The sequence below is a fragment of the Atractosteus spatula genome, chromosome 11 (genome assembly GCF_055471065.1).
Source record: "Atractosteus spatula isolate fAtrSpa1 chromosome 11, fAtrSpa1.hap1, whole genome shotgun sequence".
Taxonomy (NCBI): domain Eukaryota; kingdom Metazoa; phylum Chordata; class Actinopteri; order Semionotiformes; family Lepisosteidae; genus Atractosteus; species Atractosteus spatula.
Window position 1 is genome coordinate 21,178,749 of NC_142716.1, and position 24,810 is coordinate 21,203,558.

The 24,810-nt window shown below is 39.3% G+C and overlaps 1 protein-coding gene across 1 annotated transcript in view; it reads left to right on the forward strand.

Moving 5' to 3' along the window:
* The first annotated feature begins 4,292 nt into the window (after nt 1-4,292).
* The window catches only part of tdrd5 (tudor domain containing 5), a 40,810-nt gene continuing 20,292 nt past the window's right edge, over nt 4,293-24,810 (forward strand). Inside the window, exons 1-5 of the mRNA XM_088927582.1 lie at nt 4,293-4,359; nt 5,665-5,897; nt 6,735-7,133; nt 10,223-10,410; nt 10,637-10,720. Coding sequence (XP_088783708.1) covers nt 4,358-4,359; nt 5,665-5,897; nt 6,735-7,133; nt 10,223-10,410; nt 10,637-10,720 — 906 coding nt within the window. The 5' untranslated portion in view covers nt 4,293-4,357. The remainder of the gene's footprint in view (nt 4,360-5,664; nt 5,898-6,734; nt 7,134-10,222; nt 10,411-10,636; nt 10,721-24,810) is intronic.

Consider the following 24,810-nt stretch of genomic DNA (forward strand, 5'->3'; position numbering starts at 1 on the left):
GGGAACCACTGATGGACCATTGGCCATTCAAGGACGTTTGTTTTTGTTCTTAAGAAACTCCAATGTTGCTATGGCTTTGTGCTTAGGATCACTGCCATGTCCTCATTTCAGCTTCCATGTAGAGAGCAGAGGGTTTTCTTCAAAATCAATTTATATTTTGCTCCTTTTAGTTTCCAGTCAATCCTGACAAGTGCCCCAGTCCTTACTGCAGAGAAACTCACCCATAACAGAATGCTGCCTCCACCATGCTTTACAATAAGGATGGTGTTCTGTGGGTGATGTGCTATATTGGGTTTTCGCCAAGTATAAAGATTTATATTTACTGTAGGCCAAAAAGTTATGATAATAATTTATTATTATTAATTCAGACTACAGAAGTTTTTTCCACATGGCTTCAGAATCTCCAGTATCATCTCAATCAAGTGTAACACACCGCTGCGTTAACTTCATCAATTACCAATGTGCATTCCACACGTGCTGGAGGCTCATCGGGGCCATCACAAACAAGATCAGGCTGGGCCTATCAGCTCAATCAGGGGACCTCACACAGTATTTAAGCCTGAGGAATGGTTCACTCAATGGTTCAGACATTGAGTCACTAACCCTGTCTTGTGTTTGTTTCAGTTTCTCAGAAGTATTGTGTCAGTGTTTCTTGGTTTTTAATTTTCAGTTCCCACTTCCTCACTCATCATTGCCACTAATCATCTCATTCCTCAATCAATCATCATTTCTCAGACCTCAGTCTCTGCTCTGCCTGCTTCAGCTGCGCAGCTACTGCCTCAGCTGTTTCCTCGGTCTTAGACCTGTTTGTCCTCATCAGCGCTTCCATTATTTAATAAACTTTCTCTGCCTGCTGCATATCTCTGGCTCATCGACTTCTCACTTTCGCAGAGCCTATTTAGCACTTTCTTGGGCCCGGTGTCACATCAAGACTTAATGTGTTGTCACCCTCCCATACAACCTAGACTTATGGAGAACCTGGGATATTGTGTGACATACACATTAACATTTATGGACATACTTGTAAAGGACTGCAAGTCCTTTGAAAGTTGCCATTGGATTCTTGGTGGCCTCTCTGATCAGTTTCCTCCTTGTTTGGTCATCAATTTTGGAGGAACAACTTGGTCTAGGCAATGTTTTTGAGGTAGCCATATGCCTTCCACTTCTTAATGATGGTATTGAATGTGTTCCAAATGATATTTAAGGCTTTTGAAAAGTTTTTATACTGTACATACAATATATATGTCCTGCTCTGAGTCCTCACACAGCTTTATCTCAGAGGTCGGAGGCTCAGAGGTCTTTTGATAGCTCCTTGTTGCCTACAATTTACTCTTTACTTTAAGATGCACTACCCAGCAGAGAAGATATGCAGGAAGAGTTAATTCTATGCTGTAATAATCAGAATCGCTACAGTTGAGGTGGTGGCTAATTAGCTTTTATTGTGATTTGGAAGGCAATTGGTTACACCAGAGCTAATTTACAATTGCTATTAATAAGGTATACATGTATGTAAAGCTATCCAACCTGTTTTTCTAGCTTTTCATTTGTAAATACTTTTCAGAAAATTTGAGTATTTGTTTTTCATTAGGAGCTTTTGTGTTATAAGGACACCTTGGTTTTGTTAACCCTGCATTTTTTGGCACTGGTTCATTTCTTCTCTGTGGTGACTATACCATGAATATACAGAAGAGAACCGTTTACTGTGCTTTTCACAAAGTCACTGCCGTCATTGCATCCCTACACACATCATACAGAGTTGTGGACTAAAAGCGTCATAAAAGAGCAAGAACTTACAATGAAAGAGCCTTAAAACACGAATTTAAAACAAGTTTTTTACTTTTCTCTTATTTGGTCTGCGTACCAGTCCAGTAAGACATATCACTGTGTCTGTCATATGCAATCCTCCACAACCTTGCTATGGACTGCGATGAACTACCTGTTCCATCTCAAAAACATTTAGATATTTCAAAGCTGGTGAAAAGGAAAGAGAAAAGATTATTTTCTGAAGAAGAGTCATAAGTAATAACTTCTGAAAAGACCCCAATAATTGTTTTCATAAATGTACTGTTACATTTAACTACATGAAATAACAACACATTTTACAAACTGTACCCCTACTCTTTAATGTTGCTGCTACCCACCTACATGGTGTGAGACATACAGTAAAAGATTATTTAGAAGATAAATCACCGAAAACACAAATAACTTCACCAATTTTTGATAAGGGCTGTGAGAACATATTGTAGCACCCACACAGGGTGTGTTAGCCATGCACATGCAAGTACACGCCCTCTTCCCTTTCATGTCTGTGTATAGTGTACAGTAGGTGTTGTGCTGTATTCCCTGTGTCCCTGTGTGTGTAACCCTCTTCAGAGGCATTAATAAACATGCTACCAATCCACGTCAGAGCTGTATTCCTGTTTTATTTTGTACCGAAACCCCCTGGTTGTTACATTGGTGTCAGTAGTGGGATGGAACGGAGCGGCACCGTGAGAGGCCTGGAGCGGTGCCTCCAGTGGCATTTCTATTGGGGGCTGTGCCACCGGGACGTGGAGCAGTACTGTCGGATGTGCGCAGTGTGCATGGCGCAGAAGGGTCCCAATGAGCGTTCCCAGGCCCCTCTTCAGCAACATCACGTGGGGGCTCCTATGGAGCGGGTAGGGGTGGATATTTTGGGCCCGTTCCCACGTGCAGAGGCTGGGAACCGCTACATCCTGGTGGCCGTGGACTACTTCACCAAGTGCCCTGAGGCCTATGCCCTGCCGGACCAAAGCGCCTCCATAGTGGTTGATGCCCTGCTGGAGGGGAGATTCTGGAGGTGGTGGGCCAGTTGTGAAAGTGGGGGAGGGTGGTGGTCTTGCATCGAGACTGCCTGGCACCCTATCGGGTAGGGAGGCCCCGGAGGAGCGGCCGGGGCCGAGTCGGCAGGTCACCAACTATCACCACGTTGCAGCGGACGGTCACGCAGGGTTCCCCCGCAGCTGGTAGAGTACGAATACAGCCTGCTGGGGTTGTTCAGCATCGGCGGGATGCCGGACATCTCAGGTGGTGGCAGTGTAGCACCCTCGCTGGGTAAAGAGGAGGAGGTGCACCTGGGTAATGCATGCACCACAGAGCAGGCTAAACCATAAATGCCACATTGATGTCAGGAGCGGAATAGAATGGAGCAGCGCCTTGAGAGACTCGGCGTGTGATGAGAGGCCCCAGCAGCAGAAGCGCAGCCTGTCTTGCACGTGCAGCCTGGAGGGACAATTTGGGCTGGCGGGACATCCGACTCTTCAGGCCGGGGCAATTAGCCATGTGCACACAAGGCGGGCTGGGAACAGGCGGGACCTGGGTTACCAGAGTGTATATAATGGGACGGGGGCTGTGAGATGCCCTCTTCCCTTTCGTGTCTGTGTATTGTAATGAATACGCCCCTGCGCAAAACAGGGATCTTGTCCGCCCAGGCTGAGGAAGATCTTCTTTAGCTCAGCCAGCAAGACCCCTGTTGAGCGACGCCAGAGACTCAGGTTCGCGCTCATGCGGTGAGGGCAGAAAACTGAAAACCCGAATCCGTTACAGTATAGTGGAGGTGTTGTGCTGTATCCCGTGTCCCTGTTTGTGTAACCCTCTTCCACAGCGTTAATAAATGTGCTGTTGCCAACCCATGTCAGAGCTGTATGCCTCCATACTTCATTCCGTACCGAAACTCCGCGGTTGTTACAATATTTTGAGAACCAAAGGGGTGCAGGCTATACAGGCAGTAAAGGTAAAGAACTTCTGGTCCATAGCAAAACCTGTACTTACTCCTTTACATTATCCTGTAGAGCTGATGGCGGCAGCTGCTACGTTGGGTTAACATTTTAGTACAGAGGTGGGAAGTAACTGCGGTAACCAATTTCGGTGCAAACTATATTAACGTAGCGTATTATTTTTTCACGGAGCGTACTAGACACGAAGTCATTCACAAATAGGCTGTTTTCATTTCTTTATATTTGACACACTATGACTAAAACCTCAATAAAAAGTTGTCGATGCATTTAATTCTTGGGCGTTGTAATTACTCGTCAAATAAAACATCGAGCAAACAGACCTTTCACTTAAGCTGATTGAGTTTCATAGAGAAGGGTATTCTTGGAAACGTCAAAAAAGCTCGTTTATGTGGTTAGTTTTAGGAATGGCATTGGCAGTAAATAAACAAGATGAACGTAAACATCTTCCGTCATTTAGTTCATATACTGTACACAATCGCAAAGTCTGAGAAGTACGAACAACATGATACAGACCACCAGGGGACAGAATCCTCAGGAGCAGTAGCTGGAGGGAAACAGAAGACGCGAATGCTTGTTGCATGTTCTCGAAACTGATTTAGCTAATGTAAGTAATTTCGGGAATTATATATACAGTATTACATATCGATTTACTATATCTGATTATTACAAGACTAATCCGATTACTGAGGATATTTGCGTAAGCAAGCCAGTTGGAAAGCGAGTAGATTAATGCCGAAATTGTAGGTCTGTTTTTTTCTCATTTCCGCAAAGATTTGACTTTAACGTTCTGTGGTTGATGAGAAAAGTCGCTTCTGTTTTTTTTTTGTGGAATTAAGTCACAACAACAAAGGTACATTTCTTATATTTTAGCAAAGAATGCGTTCAGGGGTATTTGAATTCACCATGTGCTTCTAAATTGCAGCTGTTGCTAAATTATTTTAGCCTTGAAGCCGTAACAATTTTCGGAACAAAAAATCAATTCAGACTGAGCTTTTTTTAGTTCAAGGTATACGCTAAAACATTTACTGTATAAAGCACTCCAGATAATAAAAATGAAAATATTTTAATAAGAAATGCGTTTGTAATGGCGCATTTCTTATTAAAATATTAATAGCTTAATCTGGTTCGAAACTTTGGGAACATCACTTGCTCGAGGTTCATCGACTTTCGAATAGAGGAGACTAAGGAGTTCTTAATGGACTCCAAATCCTACTGTATCTTGCATTTTTTTAATGAAACGTCGTATTTTGTCGCTTTGAATAGCAGCACGTGATGCACATTGGTTCTTCAAAATAGTATGTTTTCCCCCTCAACTACATGCCTGATCCAAACTATTGCTATAGGAAAACATAGGACAAAGGCGCGTTGCATACAATTAAGAATAGGGGTGCTCATACAGCTTTGCACGGTTTTGAAAAGGGGTTTTCTTACGTTTACCATTCCATAATTTACTGCAGGAGGTCTTCATTCTGGGTCCTAGATAGCCAGAGGGTCATATAGTTGCCATTCCACCCAGTTCTTTAATTCTAAATTGGAATAATTATTGACTTAATTGTAATAGTCACAGGAAACGTTCTTATATATTGACTGAAGACTCAACAGTGGTAATGTCAGCTAAAACATAAACAAGTAGAACTACTGTCACAATTACCAGGACCTTGTATTGCTGTACTAAGCAAATAGCAAGAAAAGAGTTCATTTTTAAGCTTTAGTTCTTGTGTTACAGAACTAAGAGCAAATCCATAAAGTGTGGTTGCTACCACACAACTTGTCCTCCTTTTGTAAAGGCTAGAAATTAGTAATACATGATGGTTCCTTGTGTCCGGGTTAGTATTACCCTAATAACATACATTCTTTTTGCATGTGTTTGTTGCTTGTGTGGTTGATGCTGCAGTTGTTTACATTTCAGGTCAATGAGTAAGGAGCAGCTGCTGGATACCTTAAAGAAGGATGTGCGCTCCCTGTTAATCTCAGCGAAGGCGGGTCTGGCACCTGAGCATCTTAAGCGGGACTATACCGCCATGCTGGGCCACCCTCTGCCCCTGCAGAGGCTCGGCTTCCGCAGTGTCCTGGACATGGCAGTACACATGCCTGATGTCGTCTGCCTGGAATCCACCAAGGATGGTAGCACTTTGCTGAAGGGTGAGATGCAGGAATAGCAGGAAAACATTAAACAAATCAGAAACTAGAGCAGGCGATGCAGCCCATCAAGTTGTTTAACAGTAGCTAATTGATTCAAGGATGTCATCCAGCTGTATCTTGAAAGAAAGTAGTGTACAGGCTCCAGCAACATGGCTGGGAAGCTTGTCGGAGTATGCAACAAATTTTTTAATTTTTTAAGCCTTGGAATTGAACCAGGGGCCTTCAGATCTTCATTCTAAAAGCAGGACTGTTGCAGTCAGTACAATAATGTAGTTTAGAAGAAACTGACCACTGATCCTTACAGTAGATCCATCTGTCCATCTATTAATAAACTGTTTATCAATTGCAGGAATTGACTGTGAAAATAAAGTTCAGTGTCCATTCTAGTTGTTCTGTCCAGCCATCATCCAGTCATTAGGCTTTAAATCTATGCTGCTACATAAAGTGTTCTAATTGTCTAGTCACAATCTGAAGGTCCAGTGCTACCTTATGAAATATATACCACAAAATGTTTTCAAACATGGCTAGTAAATAGCTTTTGTTTGAGTGCTCTGTTTTCGGCAGTAACATTTTCATTTGTGATGTAAACCGACATAAATGTGTGATTTGTAAAAAGATCTGGTACTGGTTGAAAAGATCTGTCTGTAGTTTTCATGTTAGGAAGGAAAGTAACACATTGGTTACATTCTGTAAGAACAGGGTGAAAACTTCCATTTTCCACCAATACAATGATGATAAGCATTGTTTCTATCATTAGCATATTTTGCAGAAATAGGGATGACCGTACCACAATCTAATAATATGTGTTATATGTTCTTGTGTTCTGTCCTATTGCAGCTATTGGGGTTGACAGCACCAAGGGTATTGAGGAACTAGTTGCAAAGCAGAGGGATTCTAAACCCAAGGCATTCAGGAAAAAAGCCCATTGCATAGGTTCACAAGCTCCTGTCCTCCTGCATCGGAGGGGAAACCCCCCTCCTTCCCTCCCTGCCTCCCTGCGTGTTGAACTGAGGCAGCTCCTGGTGGGTGGCCCCCTCCGGCTTTCAGAGCTGGAGCTGCAGTTTGCCACAAGGTTCAGCCGCCCGCTTCAGATCAGCCGCTACGGCTTCCGCTCCATTTCAGAGGTGCTGAAAGCAGCAGAGGACATGATAGAGGTGAAGCAGAGCAGGACTGGATCTGTGTTGAGTCTGAAGAGAAGTAAGATGGCAGCCCGAGTACAGCCTCTGCATGAACCAGGTTTGTGGACACATTGGCTTGTTCACCTTCATACTGTAGGGAGACATTGCTCAGAGAACGGCCCTGTGCAGGGCTTGCCACACCAAATTTATTGGTGGCTTATAAGTGTACCCTTTTCTCTTGAAGAAAATGTCTCATGAAGATATTGAAGTGGGCTTGTTCTTTACATCATATTAGGTACCCAGGTTCTTTATATTATAGGTGCACCTAGGGATGAGTGGATTAACTTTTTTTGTCTGCTTAAAAAAACTAGGGAACCTTAAAATTATGAAATTCTTCATTACACTATTTGTAATGGGAGGACGTCCACAAGCAGAAAATGTCAACACTAATAAAAAAATTACCAAGTAAAGGAACATCTCAATAAGAACTTAGGTAATGTCATCAAATATAATTTATCTAGCCAATTTCTTGGTAGTTGTACAAGGCACGATAAAATAATTTTTCAGAGGTAAACTAAGGTTGTAGGTGTGGGAGTCCCCAGAACAAGGATCCACAATGCTTGTCACGATGATCCCTTCCTTTGTGGACTTTTTTACATAATATTTGTGAAATTTTGAATGTCTATTAAAAAAAAAACACACATATTGCGCTGATCTGTCAAATGCCCTGATTAGTCTTTGTATTTCCTGAGCTGTTATGTACTGTGATCAGTAGAAGAAATGGGACAGATGTTAATGACATTATCCCAATGATCAGAATAAATTCCCATCTTCTTTAAACAATCATATATCTGGCTAGTGGTTTATATAACAGTGGACGAATGAGCTGCAACAATAATTTGTGACACTGTTGAGAAGTAACACACATACAAATTACACAAGGTTCCAGTTACAATCCTGTTGTACTGTTATTCACAAGGATGTGAAGGTTAAATATTTGTTTGGCTAGCTCCAGCATTGGACATTTATCTGCTAACTTTATACTTTGTGATGGAATGACTAATTGTAAAAACAGTAGCAGTTTCCTCTTGTTTCATCTTTTTGAATTAGATCAGCCTCACTAGTGAAAAGTGTTCTTGCAGACCTCCAGAGATTTTAAGGATTTTCATGGTCTTTCATCTCTTGTTTTGAAAACGTTATTCCTAATGTTGTTAGACCTTTTCACATCTAGCACTCATGTTGCAAAAAAGTGGGTCAAATAGTATGTAAATACACAGACTTAAGTCAAATTGTACATTCTTAAATAAAACAATATTATTTTTATTTGCATAACTACACGTTTACCTAGCAGGACTCTTTGCTAACGTTGGAGGAACAGGTAACAGGTTTATTCCATGCTGAAAAGAAAGAAAGGAAATGCAACATTTCGGCTGTGGAGCCTTCTTCAGTTGTGAAACAGACAGGGTAGACGGCAAAGATTAAATAGCACAGGAGAACAAAAGCTGGAAAAGTCAGAACCTGCATGAGAATAGGAGATTACATGAAAATAAGTGTCATTGAGAGAAGGGGGAAGGTGTGAACCTAGTTTCAGGATGAGTTTCGTTTCTGTTGTCTTTCTGCTGTGGTAGTTGAGAAACCCTTCTTTGAGAACAGAGACAGAAAGATCAGTGTGATCATGACCGTCTGAGGTGAAATGAGAAACTATGGGCTTGGAGAAATCTTTAATCTTCACAGCCCTAACATGTTCTCTGAAGCGGTCTCCTAGTCTCCATCCAGTTTCCCCAACGTAGATAGCTGGGCATTTTTTGCAAGAGATACAGTAAATGGAGATACAGGATGTCATCTGGGTGATCCAGAATTGACCTGAGGGGCCCTGAATGAGCGTGTTGTTAGATATGTATTTGCAGGTGATGCAGCGAGTTCTGTTGCAGGGGAAGGTGCCTGGTGGGGATGATTGCCGAGTAAACGAGAAGTTTGCGTAGATTGGGTGGTTGGCGATAAGAGATGATTGGGCAGTCAGCAAAAAGGGTACCGATGGAGGGATCGTCCTGTTAAATGGAATCAGAATCGTCTTTATTTGCCAAGTTTCTTGTATTTTGTGTACAAGAAATTTACTCTGGTGTACTTGGTGGTGTAAAAACATTGTGCATCTACCATACATAAACAAGACAAACAGACATCATTAAGACAGTACACATATACAGTAACTAAGAAATCTGGTTAATAAGCTATTCAAATACTTTGTGGTTCTGGCTTATATGGATTGGTAGTGCCTTCCTGAGGGAAGTTTATGAAACAGGTGGTAACCTGGGTGGGAGGGTCTTCAGCAATCTTTTCTGGCCACTTCTTTACTCTGGAAGTGTATGAATCAACAATGGAGGGTAAATGATAGCCAATGACTGCCAATGAAGCAGAGAACAACACATTGCAGCTTGCCTTTGGAGTGGGCTGACGCATTGCCAAACCAGTTATAGAGGCAGTCAGAATGGTCTTAATAATAGTTTTGTAAAACTGTATTAGGTGGTTAACACACCCAAGTTTTTCAGTGGGCACCAAAAGCAGATTCTTCAATGTGTTTTCTTTGTGATACATGTGATTATTCGTGTCCCATTTAAGGGTATTGGAGACCATAATTCCCCAAAACCTAAAAGTACTCACAGTCATTGATTATCAGGGAAAGAGGTTCAGGGGAATGTTTCTGGAAATAAGCCACCATTTCAACTGTTTTAAGGATATTAAGCTCCAGGTAGTTGTTAGGATGCCATGTTACCGACCACCTCAGCTCCCTCCTATACATGGTCTCATCATAGTTAGTCCAGTGCTAGATCAGTTTTTCCATGTTTTGAAGGAGTCTCTGTAGTGTTACAGGACACCCATCTTCTTGTGCTTCTAGTTAATTTGAGTGAGAAATAATAAAGTCCAAAATGTTACAATAACATTAAATCTTGACATCAGCCATTGTCATGATGTCACAGCTTACTGTCTAAAGATTGAGTATCTGTGTGTCATCACTACTTTTTAACCTGTTAAAGAACTCAGTTATATGACCTGGAAAATGTGTTGTCAACTATTAAGTTATTTTTGTGGCATAGGAGTCGTGGGCTGTCTAGAAAAAGCGCTGGTGTGTTTATTCCATTTTAGATGTCATGCTCACAAGCGATTTGGGTGGTCTATCTGATGCAATAATGTTTTCTTGGTGCTTGTAAGGCACTGTTTTTTGCTGTGTTTGTGTTGTAGTCACAGTAAAGAACAGTACTGGTGAAGACACAGCTCCCAGGAGAACAGCAAAGGAGGAGATGGGACTAAGTGCCTCTCAGTTACAAAGTACACCATCTATGCAACAGTCACCAGCAATCTCCCAAGATGAAAAAGAATTTGAAAGACATATATTAAAGGTGAGACATGCTCAATTCTCTTTCCTACTTTGCCCACAGACATACAGTATAATAGTGTTCTTCCAAACCAGTCCCCAAGGTTCAGAAGGTCTTCTGACATTCATTTGTACCTGAGTTTGTAATAATTATTCACTTAATTGAGCCAGACCTTCACCCAGGTCTTGATCAGGTAGTGACATATGTATATACTGGCAGATTATTTGTTGTTGTTTTTTTTTTAATCCAGCTGGAAGAAGATCTGAAAAACACACTCCTAGACTGTGTGCAGGCAGGGACCATTAACCCTCAACTGAAGGAAAAGCTTAGGCAGGTGAGTACCTACTCTGGGGCCTCATGTCATTGCTCAGCTTAACAAAGCTCTTTGTGGTGCTTTCATCACTGCCTTTGAGGCTACAATAACATAAGAAAGGTTTTGAAGATGACGCCAACAAATTTCATATTGAACCAGAGGAAAATCTGAAACAGCTGGTTTTTGGCTTCAACAACATGGCAAGGTAAGATCCATCCTCCCATAATCCTTTGTGTAAAGAAGTGCCTCCTGCTCTCAGACGTAATTAAATTTAAGTTTCCACTTGTTCCCTCTGATGTTTCACTGTTCATTTTGAAGAAATCAGATGGATTGACTTTGTCTATGCCATTGAGGATTTGGAACTAGCTTTTAACTTTATATTCTAATATTTTGTTTTCATTTTATTGCATCTTTTTCATCTTCTGCTTCTATAGCGTTGCTAATCTCCCTATCATTTGGTATTGTCTGCGAAATTGACAAGTTTACCAATTATATCACAATCTTAATCCAGGCCATTATTATAATTTAGGAAAAGCAGTGGTCCTAGATCCTTGGGGTATACCCCTAACGTCATCACATCACTTTGAGCATTCTCCCTTTATCTGTACTCTCTGTTTCCCATGCATTAACCAGTGCTCAGTCCAAACATTTTTTTTAGTGCCTATGGTCTGTAATTTAATTAATCCCAGTTTTGAAGAGCTAGTGAGGCAAACTTGATAACCACTATACTGTAGAGGACATATATAGATAGTTTGTATCAGATCCCATTGTTGCAGTCTCTTTATTTCCAAACTAAAGAGACTTTCAGGTTATGTCTCTTTACTTCAACACCTTTGTAGCAAATATTGATGATATGTCTTCATCAAGTCCTGCATCACCCTTGCCAGGCTTCTAGATATCTGCCTTTGTGTATTCCATGTCTTCTTAGGTCTTGTCACACCTTTGCTGCTCATTTAATGCAGAAGAGCTGAGAAGACTATAAGCTTTTTGCATTTTACATCCATTGTCCTGTGGATTCTGGTGTTTTAAAGTTACAGTAGAGCATAACACTTGCATAGAGCATAACTGGGATGCATACATTTATAACCTCGATACAGTGTACAGATCCACCATTCAGAATGTGCAGGGAATAACACAGTACTTTGCAGTTCAGAGGCTGCAGGGTAATGCAGCTTTTTAAAAATACTTAGTTGTGGGACTGCACTACTTTGTAAATCCGCCAGGTGGAGCAGTGAAGGTTTAACGTGGCGTGTTGAGCATTTGGGTTGTCGCTAGAAAACGCCTGGTTTCGAATCCCGGTCGATACTGAGGGACAATCTTTTTCCAGTTTTAGAATTTAAGTTGTATACTGTTTAGATTTTTAATAATTTTAAACTGTGTATTACAACATGTTAAATATTAAAATATAAAAGGTAGGTATATTTTATAAAAGCAAGATTGCTCAGTTGGATATATAAAAAGAGTTTATTATTATACTGTAGGTTGTTTCTTCTTTCATGTTTACATCCACATTGAAAAATTCAAAGGTAAATTTTGGTAGCGGAAAATAAAAACAGTAGTATAATGTAATGCATACCTAATGTTTACACAGTAGATGGTAGCAGTAGCTAAATATAAAGAAGTACACAACAGTATTCCACCTTCTCCATAAATATTTTATGCATCAGTCTTTAATTTAGTGACTTACAGTGTGTTATGGTTTTAATGCACTTGTTCTAACATTTTAAAGTTTATATACGGTACTTCATAAAAAGTTATAATGTTTTATCCCGTTCAAAGAATATGTAGTAAGATCACTACATGCTGTTATTGTAAAAAGAAGTTGTACTGATTTAATACCATTTGATAGTTATATTAATATAGAGTTGTGTAACTAAAATATCTCAAGTGGATGTTTTGGAAAATTTCAACTGTTTTTTTTAAAACTTTTATTGTCCTTATAGTGGTAATAGGCAATGGAACGCTCATGGACTGTAATGTAGCACGCTGCACCCAGGCGATTCAAAGCCCGATCAGAGCATTACTTTTGGTTTGTTTCTTACACAGCCAAATATATAAAAATAGTTCTTAGCTTGTTGTGAGCGTGATGTGCCTCTTTCAGGTTTACATCCAAATTGAAAAAATCTATATTTTGACTTAATCCAAATTTCAGCAACCAGTAATCAGCCAACAATTAACTTTCAATTTAAAACTTTAAATCATATATTGCACTGTACAGTACTGCGTGGTTCAAAAACTTACTGGGAGGTTGTTTCTGGCAAAACTGGCTCCAGCGTGAGTGTGTGTGTCAGGATGAATTATTATAAGTGATGGTTTCGTGATTAAGGATTTCTTCATTGAGTTCTTTCAGTTAAACAAAGTAAGGAAGGATTCCCTTTGTAGTACGGTTATTCCCTAGAAATTAGACACAAGAAGGGCATGGACAATGTTGTGTGGCTCTGGGGGAATTTTTCTGTAAACTGAAGAGTTATAGAGGAGACGCGTTGTGTATCACTTCTTTTTGGTATCGTTTGTCGATATCGTCTATTAACACTGACGCCCTGTATAAGAAAGGTCAGAGCTGACTCTGTTTTCTTAGGAAGCTCAGGTCCTTTGGTGTGTGTGGAACACTGCTATACACTTTTATGAATTAGTGGTGGCAGCGGATATCTTCTATGCTGTTGTGTTCTGGGGCAGCAGCATCATGGCGAGAGATGTAAATAGATTCAATAAACTCATCAAGAAGGCTGGCTCAGTTTTGGGGCTGAGCCTTGACCCCCTGGAGGTGGTGGCGGAGAGGAGAATGCTGGCCAAGCTCACGGCCTTCATGAACAATGCCTCTCATCTGCTAAATGGGACTGGTATTAGACAATTAAGTACTTTGAGTAACAGACTGCTCCAGCTACTGTGTTCATTTTCGCAGGTCCTTTCTCCCGGTGGCTGTCAGGATGTATAACACTGCCCTAGGCTAAGCCTGTTAGCCCTTCTTCTGTTCATCTATGGACAGTATGTTGCACTCATGTACTTTTGGACACTGCATTATTAATATATTGTTTATACTGTGGTATTTTTAATCTCTATATACCTATGCATATTATACACTTATTTAATTACTTTTAATTTTATCTGTCTTGCTTTTCTTGGGCTGGGCTGCTGTAATGCCTCAATTTCCCTTTGGGAATCAATAAAGTCTTGTCTATCTATTTATATGTGTAAAAACGTTCCAATTGAAATGCTATCCGGATATACTATTAACAATATTAATGAATGACCATGGACGAGCTGTAAGCTGAAGAGTTGACATGCTGAGTCTTGTCTTTTCAACTTGGAATTAACCTTTAGAGCGATCCTTTTGGCTGTATTTTTTACATAGCTGACTGTATGAAAATAGTTTATTATTATAGCTTGTTGCAAACGCAATGTGCCTGGTTTACATCTGCATTAAGAAATGTTATATTTTGTCTTAATTTCCTCATTGCTGAAATTTGTATTAACTTTAAATTTTGATTAAGAAAAATGTTATTCATACTGTACTGTAGTGGCTTTGAAACCATATGGTATCATACTATATATACAGTATATATATACAGTATACAAACACACTGCCGTTCATTGCTGTGTGTGCTACTGTTTCGGTATATCTTTGGATCTGACTTCTTCGGATTCACATATTTTGGGGGGGGGGGGCGGTTATTTTGATTATACTGTGAATCCCTGAGTCCCTGAAACATATATTCCAAGTTTCGGAATTATAAAAAATAAACCTTTGATGAGTTTGCTGTAGCTATCATGTAATTGAGTAGAAAGTCACCTTGCTCTTACAAGTGGCTCTGTTAGCAGAGTTTGTGTTAACAGACTGCACCCTTTTGAATGGATGTTTTTCACGTTTGTCTGTTCGTGGGTGGGGGTTGTCACCTTCCTCAGTTTAACATCTGATCATCTGATACGTCCTCAGTAAACCAAGAGACTAAAGCCCACTATGGATTAAACATCTGCCTTGTGACATTTCTCAGACTGCTCCAAAATTGGGCGCAGAGTAAAATCCTGTAAATTGCTAGCCATGATGGACACCACAACTACGCGTAATCAAAGATCCTGAACAAGCTCCCAAATATACTACATCCACACTATAGTTACGGAAAGGGGAAAGTGGGAAGTTGATTTTTTAATTACGAAACAATGACATGTCCCTGCCTAACTTGCATGGCTTTAAAAGCTTAAACTTTAAACGGTTGAACCTCAGTTATATTCATCATTGTATTAACAGTTACAAATCTTAACACAAATCCAAAACTGTTTAAAACAGAAGCTGTTAACTCTGCTTCACACCTGCATGTAGATAAGATAAGATCACTTTATTGGCCATATACAATTTCTTGTATTAGGAATTTGTCTTTTTGCATACCTCAACTTGCTCTCCATGAGCTTGGGGCCAAAGTGCAGAGTCAACCATTTATACGGCACCCCTGGAGTAGTTGGGGCCTTCCTCAGGGGCCCAACGGAATAGGATTCCTCTCCTGGCTGCAGGATACAAACCGGCAACCTTCCAACGGGTCAGGCGTGGATCCTTAGCCACAGAGCCACTGCACCGCAAGATCACAGTGTGCCCAGCAGCTGTTTTGTTTGGATTACACTATGAATGAGTCCCTGAGGCATACCATCCAACCATCCAAGGTTTTGAAATTATAAAAAAAATCCAACCTTTGTTTGGATGAGAGAAACAGGTATCTTTTGAGAAGTTGTTTACTGCTTGCAAATAATCTGATTTTGACAAACCTTAAAGAGCTCATTTTGCTTGAAGAATTTAAAATCTGTCTACCTGAATGTATTGCAGCTTATTTCATTGAACTGTTCGGACACCTACAGAGATATCTGATCTAAATTCAAGGTCTGCTTCTTTCATGGTTTTGTTATGCAAAATGTTTTTGACCCTTGTTAAACTCCGAGATCCTGACTGATTTAACTTTAAATTTGCCCCATTAAACTGAAAACTAAAAAGAAGACATTCTGTAATCTTTTTGGAATTTGATTTATTATATTGTTTGTTAATTATTGTTAATAATAATTATTATATTATTTATTATAAAACAACTAACATGACCTTTGAATTTGTAACACCTTTATCAACTTTGTCTGAGTGGATGGGGTCCCCAGTAGCTATGAGAACACGAATGTGAATTGAACATTTAAATACTGTGATATATGAAATTAATACCCTGATATAACCAGCTAAATACATAAAGTTTATCTATATCAATAAATTAATATTGTTAATAGCACTCAAAAACGTATTGGTAGCAAATAAAAAATTAAGAAGCTTCATATTTCAGAAACATGATTGTTACACAAGGAAGTGAAACGTGACAGTTTGTTACAGTTATGATCAAGAGAAAAAAGTCTCTTTATTTGTGGCTGCTGCAGTTGCACCCTTTACAATGGCTGGATAGTTAATCCTTCCAAATTGCTTTGTCAGTCTGTCCATGGGGGGAAGAGGGGACGTCTCCTTGACATGACACTCCTCCGTACACTTAAGTGATTGTGAATGTCAAGTAAATATACTCTGATACAGTATATAAAATTGATAAAATGTCAATGTAAACATCATATTTACAATTGGTTTTATTTGTCATCACACTTCAAACTTGCATCACAAAGAAAATAAAATGGTTGTTAAGTTCTACAAACCTTCTCAGTCAAGAACCAAGAGTTCAAGTAGGGAGCTGCGTCGGCACACGTTGGCTGCAAAGGAACAAGTAAAGGCTTATTCCATGTTGAAAAGGGAAGAAAAACGCAGTGTTTCAGGTGTGAAGAATAGAGACTCCCAATTCAGTTGCAGCCTAAACCTTCCCCCACATGCTCTCCCCCCGCTGTACGAAATACACAAAGAAGCACTTGGAAAGCACTGAAAGCACTCCAAGGGACAATTTGCTAAAAGTATAATTTGTGTTTTGTGGTGTGACCTACAGTGTTACATTACATTTTTTAGGTTTTTGAGAGACTTTGGAATGCTTCGACCAATGCGTAAAAAATGTAACATAAAGCATACTGTTGTGAAAACGCTATTGAGCACAGAACATCGTTCCTCCTATCAAAGTAGTACCATACATACTGTAGTTTATTCTTATAGGAGTAAAAACAGAAAATTGAGAAAGAGTTTCTCAAGTTAAATTGAAGTTTAATTAAACTTGTTACTTAAATTAATTATATTAAAGTTAAATTAAAGAGAGGCTGAACTCAATGAGTTTGTGTTATTCTGCTTTATATTGTCAGGTGTTTCACATACATACAGATGCAGCCATTCAAAATGCGTGAGGTATTTCGCGGCATACCCCGGTGGGCGTGTCACAGTATCACGCGGTATGACGCAGTTAACGTGGTGTCACGTGGTTAACTATCCGGCGTCGCCTTGTAAAACCGCCAGGGGGAGCTTAACCTCTCATGTACAGCATTTGAGCCTTTAATTTTGAACTGTGTATTACAGCATGTTAATCATCAGTCATTAAAATGTTGGTATATTTTATGAAAGCAAGATTGCTCAGTTGGACAAAAGTACACAGCCTACCTTTATCATAAATATTCATGCATCAAAGCCTTTACTGAAGATATTACTAATAGTATTAATAATGGATGACTTTAGACAAGCTGTATACTCAAAGTATAATTTCTTTAGCACATTTGTACAAGCACTTGGAATCTGTCCAAGCCATACTTTGTCAGGCATTTTGTTTTACTTCAACGGGCATAAAAACTTCCTTGCTTTTAACAGGGCGTTTCATAATTTCTAACTACGAAAATGATTTAAAATGCGACACTTATCATTCAACTAGAGCTTAAAATATCACAAGGATCCTCAAGAGCACAGCAAAGAGTGTATTAAAAGACACTTGTATTTATCAACGCTTTCTTTTCCGTATACCAGATTTTATGGAACCACTTCAGAGGGGTGTCAGCCAGTCAGATTCCAGGATTCGGCACTTTAAAGGAAAAATACACACCGGTATTCCATTTCTCCCTAACGATTTTAAGCATCGAAGTATTTAACTAGCATGTGAAATAGCGTGTGAAAAAGTGGTAGTTTTAAGCTTTTCTGCTAATATAATATGGAATCGATATTGATTTAAATCGTGTTCTGATTTAAATCGCAAACGCGTGTTTAATTATATGTGTTTTTTAATCATAATCAGGCTAATGCAACATAAATTGATACAGTATCTTTGTCTTCTAAGCATCTTAATAAACTTTCAGCATAGCTTTCTACCCGTCAAGATTTATATTTCTTGGGATTTTGGGATCAAACGTGGAAGGATTAGATTATAATCGTTTTTATTTGTCAAATACGTGATTGTATTTCTGAATGTTATGTGACACCTACAGTAGTTCACTGCTTTAAATACATCGAATTAAGAAAGTTATGTGTAGCACTTTAGATCTTTTTTCTGAACCAGGGAAAATCTGATCATGTTTCTCTATAACAATAATAAAAAAAACTTTATTTTACATATCGCCTTTAAAAGTGGCATCTCAAAGCAATACAGTAGATCGAAAAACAGTTAAAAGGGACCAGATTAAATACCAGACAATCGCAAACGCATTTTCAATAAAATTATTTTATTCATTCAGCAGTTTGTGAGAGGAACATCCAGCAGGGAGAGACACACACACCGGTTTTCATTGACAAAATTGTTTTTTTTCAATTCCTTTTGTCTAACAGGAATGTTTTGTTTGTGGACAAACTGTTAGACAAGAGGAAAAGACCGCCTCCTCCTACGAAGCATTAATCGCGTATCTAAGGAAAATTGCAGTATACCTTTGTTCATGCACATCATTATACAGTACAGTATCTCAATTTGTATTTCGATAAAAAAAATCGTTTGCCCAGCCACTACTGTTGTTATTGTTTTTATCCTGTAAAGCGTTTTCTTTTTCTGCGTTTTCCATTTCCTTTTTCTGATCACTCGCTTTCTGGATACACATCTCACCTGTCCTGTTCTTTGTTTTCCTGGTTTGCTGATTATGCCTGCTGCGGTCCACTCCTACCCTCACACCTAAAGAATACTATTTTAAATTTCTTGGCGCAGTTCATTAACCCTTGTATGTGCTGTCCGCGCCCAAAATGCAATTAAAAAAAAGTAAAAAACCGCGCTCAAAATGCAATTTAGAGCTTAATAAGATACACTCCACAGGCAAAATTAAAGACAAAATTAAAGACGATTAAAATCTGTAATCTTTCCACTTGTACTGTGAGTCATCGGACAGTTTCTGCTTTGTGTAAGGATGGTGAGAAAGCTGTGTTCAATGTATTTAAGGGACTCAGAAGTAAAAGAAGATGCTTCATATTGCGTGACTAATTTTAAAAACCAAGTTATAAATGCAGACGCTCCCTCGGTGCCGCGCCGGGTGTAAATATCAAAGTATACATTCCCAACAAGAATTGTACCCATCTGTCATGCAAATAAAACACCTTGAATTGAATTGAGGGAGAGATGGGGGTAGTGGGACAGAGATACTGTAGACAGACTCAAGGCAAATAAGATACTTATGGGTACGCAGACATTCACGACAGCAACATACGAAACGTTTGCACGTACTGTATAGTTAAGTTATTACTTGGTTTTCAAAGTGCAACGAAATACAATATTGTTGTTGCTGCTGTTCTGGTTGTTTTTATCCCGTAAAGCGTTTTGAGAAGCCACCTTTAAAGGCGATATATACTGTAAAACCACTGATTCTTATGGAATGTGTTCCGCGGGAGATTCAAATTTTTATTTATTTATTTTTTAATCGCGTATCTTAGGAAATCTCAGTATAACTTTGTTCATGAACAGTGGCATGTTACATTATCATTCGTTTTTTTAACAAGGCTCGCCAGCTAATGTGAATCGAAACCTGTCTTGCTAGCTTTTAAAGTCGTGCATGTGTAAACTGTACTAGAGGGCATGCAAGTTACTCTGCCCCTTTCAGCGGCAGGGAGTCCCTCTGCTGCAACACACAGCAGACAGAACGGGAGACTATTGCCTTTCATATCTGACACCAGTGAAGTAAAAGGGGTGTCTAAAGGGGTGATTTTAGACCACATTTTAGTTACTTTATTTTGTTTACTTTTAACATTTCTGTAATTTACAGTAGATGTCACAATAGAAGCCCGAAGCCTATTATACTCAGTCTAGCCTTGGATCCTCTGAGTCCCTTGACTCAGTTATTGCATATTAATTTCTTGAGATACGCGATTCCATATTATATTCCCTTTTAATCAAATTCTAAAAGTATGCTTGTTGACTCCGGTATCGCGTTACTTAAAGACTTCGATGCTTAAAATGTTTAGGGAGAAATGGAATACTGGTGTGTATGTTTTCTTTAAAGTACCGAGACCAGCCATATACTGAACGTTTAAGTTCCAAAATTAATATCGTTTATGGACTTCACACGCGTTGCAGTATGCTCCTATTCTTTTTATGCTCAGGCACTAAAATCTCCCTTCTGCTTTGTGTAAGGATGGTATCAAGAGCAATCTTAAGTGGTGAGAAAGCTGTGTTCAATGTATTTAAGGGACTCAAAAGTAAAAGAAGATGCTTCATATTGCTTGACTAATTTTAAAAACCAAGTTATAAATGCAGACGCTCCCTCGGTGCCGCGCCGGGTGTAAATATCAAAGTATACATTCCCAACAAGAATTGTACCCATCTGTCATGCAAATAAAACACCTTGAATTGAATTGAGGGAGAGATGGGGGTAGTGGGACAGAGATACTGTAGACAGACTCAAGGCAAATAAGATACTTATGGGTACGCAGACATTCACGACAGCAACATACGAAACGTTTGCACGTACTGTATAGTTAAGTTATTACTTGGTTTTCAAAGTGCAACGAAATACAATATTGTTGTTGCTGCTGTTCTGGTTGTTTTTATCCCGTAAAGCGTTTTGAGAAGCCACCTTTAAAGGCGATATATACTGTAAAACCACTGATTCTTATGGAATGTGTTCCGCGGGAGATTCAAATTTTTATTTATTTATTTTTTAATCGCGTATCTTAGGAAATCTCAGTATAACTTTGTTCATGAACAGTGGCATGTTACATTATCATTCGTTTTTTTAACAAGGCTCGCCAGCTAATGTGAATCGAAACCTGTCTTGCTAGCTTTTAAAGTCGTGCATGTGTAAACTGTACTAGAGGGCATGCAAGTTACTCTGCCCCTTTCAGCGGCAGGGAGTCCCTCTGCTGCAACACACAGCAGACAGAACGGGAGACTATTGCCTTTCATATCTGACACCAGTGAAGTAAAAGGGGTGTCTAAAGGGGTGATTTTAGACCACATTTTAGTTACTTTATTTTGTTTACTTTTAACATTTCTGTAATTTACAGTAGATGTCACAATAGAAGCCCGAAGCCTATTATACTCAGTCTAGCCTTGGATCCTCTGAGTCCCTTGACTCAGTTATTGCATATTAATTTCTTGAGATACGCGATTCCATATTATATTCCCTTTTAATCAAATTCTAAAAGTATGCTTGTTGACTCCGGTATCGCGTTACTTAAAGACTTCGATGCTTAAAATGTTTAGGGAGAAATGGAATACTGGTGTGTATGTTTTCTTTAAAGTACCGAGACCAGCCATATACTGAACGTTTAAGTTCCAAAATTAATATCGTTTATGGACTTCACACGCGTTGCAGTATGCTCCTATTCTTTTTATGCTCAGGCACTAAAATCTCCCTTCTGCTTTGTGTAAGGATGGTATCAAGAGCAATCTTAAGTGGTGAGAAAGCTGTGTTCAATGTATTTAAGGGACTCAAAAGTAAAAGAAGATGCTTCATATTGCTTGACTAATTTTAAAAACCAAGTTATAAATGCAGACGCTCCCTCGGTGCGCTGCTCTGGTGCGCCGGCTGTTACACAGTGCCTGTCTGCCGTAAGCGTTACAATATACATACCCAACACTGCTTGTACCCATCTGTCATGCAAATAAAACACCTTGAATTGAATTGAATTGAGGGGAGAGGGGGGGAATACTAAAGCCAATACTGGCTCAATACCCTCAATGGGCTTTGACGTGCTAATGCGTTGGTTTAACAGTCCGGGTGTGGCAGGCTTCCAATGTCAACTCGACTCGATTGGAAGACAATGAACGTATTTTAGCCCTAAATGAATTAATAGCAAACATGGTTTACATAAAATACATTTTTCCAAGAAAGTTTATAATAATACGATCTATAGTTGAAATCTGAGCCTACTTTAAAAATAAAGGAAAAGCATTTTCAGAGAGTAATCATGCTGTGTTTATGTAGAAAAAGCGATTAGGTTTACGAGCAATCTAATTACCTATTCGCTTAAAACGCTATTAAAAATTTACTCTGTTGCACACACACACACAATAGAAGCAGGCACCGCTGTCAGAAGGGAAGATATGTTCAAAATATCGCAAATATCGATCATGTTGCGATATTTTGAAATATAAAAGTCAATTGATTGTCCATAATATCGCTATTCTATTTTTTCGAAGAAATGTTTGTTAAAAGAAAAGACCAGCACCAGCTGGATTCGAAAACACAACCTGTCAGCTGGTAGTCACGTCTACAAGACAGCTCACATGAACAGGCAGGCGAAACAGCCCTACACAGCCCTGTCGCAGCACACGAATACCATTATTAAATTCTTTAGATACGCGATTCCATATTATATTCCCTTTTAATCAAATTCTAAAAGTATGCTTGTTGACTCCGGTATCGCGTTAGTTAAAGACTTCGAAGCTTAAAATGTTTAGGGAGAAATGGAATACTGGTGTGTATTTTTTTCTTTAAAGTACCAAGACCAGCTATACACTGTATGTTTATGTTCCAAAATTAATATCGTTTATGACCTTCACACGCGTTACAGTATGCTCCTATTCTTTTTATGCTCAGCTACTAAGATTTCCCTTCAGTGGTAAAATTCAATACCTACAACGGGCACAGCAAAGACGTTTACTGTCTTTCTACGACAGACCAACGGACCACGAGTGCCCCTGTCGGTCAACCAATCACGTACTGCGGTGCCCCGCGTCATCTTGCGTCATACTGAGCGACGTCACCTGCGGTACGTGTCTGTAACGCGCACTTTGAATGGCTGCATCTGTAGGAATAATAATTCTCGCATTATGAACTTGCTTACACCTGGGATCCGCTTTATACAAAATAAAGTTTCTGAAAGTGAAACCAGTTACTAGATGTTTTTTATATAAATGTTGTGAAAATGTTCACAAATTGCGATCTTTTAATATGCCTGTGGTTAGAAGGCTCTGTGTCATTTGTTTTGCGAAGTTATTGACATCTGAAGCATCGTGTCTCAAATATAGGTGTTTTAATAAGAAAGTGAAGGTTGTGAAAACAGTGACAAATGACCCTGAGCAAAATGCAAACAGTTTAAAATTGTTATTATTAATAATTCAATATTGATAATAGTGATCAGGTACGTTATTATATTTCGGTTTCAGTGGTGGTTTTAAATATTGCTTTGTTATTCTCGAGTATAATTGTAATACAGTGTATCCTCAATTTAACAGACTAATTGGGGGGAGGGGGTGTCCAAAATTGCCAAATGTCCGTCAAATCCAAATTTCCGTAAAATAACATCTATATGAAACTAAAAGTCTGTTAAATAACAAATTTTATATTTTGAAGCCACCCATATTTATGTGAAAAAAGACTAATTTCGCTATATATATTACATATCATGCATTAGAAAATTATGCATTATGTAGTCTACTCAGAAGAGGAATCACTTTGCTCCTCTTCCATGTTTATTGAGAGATTGCTCCATTTTCTGAGGAGGTGCTAGGTTGAGGTGACACAGGTTTTGGTCGGCTAATTGTCTTGAAGAAAGCATCCAATTTCAGTTGTTTTGGAGGATTGCTGCTTACGAATAATAATCTCTCTGAAAGCACGGACAGTGAGAGTAATACGGCTGAACATCAGGATCAGATGATGAGTCGATAAACGTGATTAAGTCGTGAAGATGAGATCTTAAATCAGACAGTTCTATTTTGCAAATTGGTGGCCCTTCTTCCTCATCATCATCACTTTCTTTGTCTGCTTTATCGCAAATCATAACTTCTTCAGCTATCTCCCTCTCTGCCATCACTCAGAGCTTGTCCATAAGTACTGAAGTACGGACATATCAGCCGGAAACTAACGGGGAAGTACCGATATATAAACCAAAGAATGTTGTACGTTAAATCCCAAATCCGTTAAATTGGGGTCCGTTAAATCGAGGATTTATTGTATGTATCACACCTTAAGAAGGCTTCACAGCCGAAACATTGTGTTTTCTCTCTTCTCTTTTCAGCATGGAATAAACCTATTACTTGTTCCTTTGCAAACTACGCATGCTGACGCAGCTACCCACGTGTATATACAGTGGTGTGAAAAAGTGTTTGCCCCCTTCCTGATTTCTTATTTTTTTGCATGTTTGTCACACTGAAATGTTTCAGATCATCAAACAAATTGAAATATTAGACAAAGATAACACAAGTAAACACAAAATGCAGTTTTTAAATGAAGGTTTTTATTATTAAGGGAAAAAAAAATCCAAACCTACATGGCCCTGTGTGAAAAAGTGATTGCCCCCTAAACCTAATAACTGGTTGGGCCACCCTTAGCAGCAACAACTGCAATCAAGCGTTTGCAATAACTGGCAATGAGTCTTTTATAGCGCTGTGGAGGAATTTTGGCCCACTCATCTTTGCAGAATTGTTGTAATTCAGCCACATTGGAGGGTTTTCGAGCCTTAACCGCTTTTTTAAGGTCATGACACAACATCTCAATCGGATTCAGGTCAGGACTTTGACTAGGCCACTCCAAAGTCTTCATTTTGTTTTTCTTACGCCATTCAGAGGTGGACTTGCTGGTGTGTTTTGGATCATTGTCCTGCTGCAGAACCCAAGTGCGCTTCAGCTTGAGGTCACGAACAGATGGCCGGACATTCTCCTTCAGGATTTTTTGGTAGACAACAGAATTCATGGTTCCATTTACCACAGCAAGTCTTCCAGGTCCTGAAGCAGCAAAACAGCCCCAGACCATCACACTACCACCACCATATTTTACTGTTGGTATGATGTTCCTTTTCTGAAATGCTGTGTTACTTTTACGCCAGATGT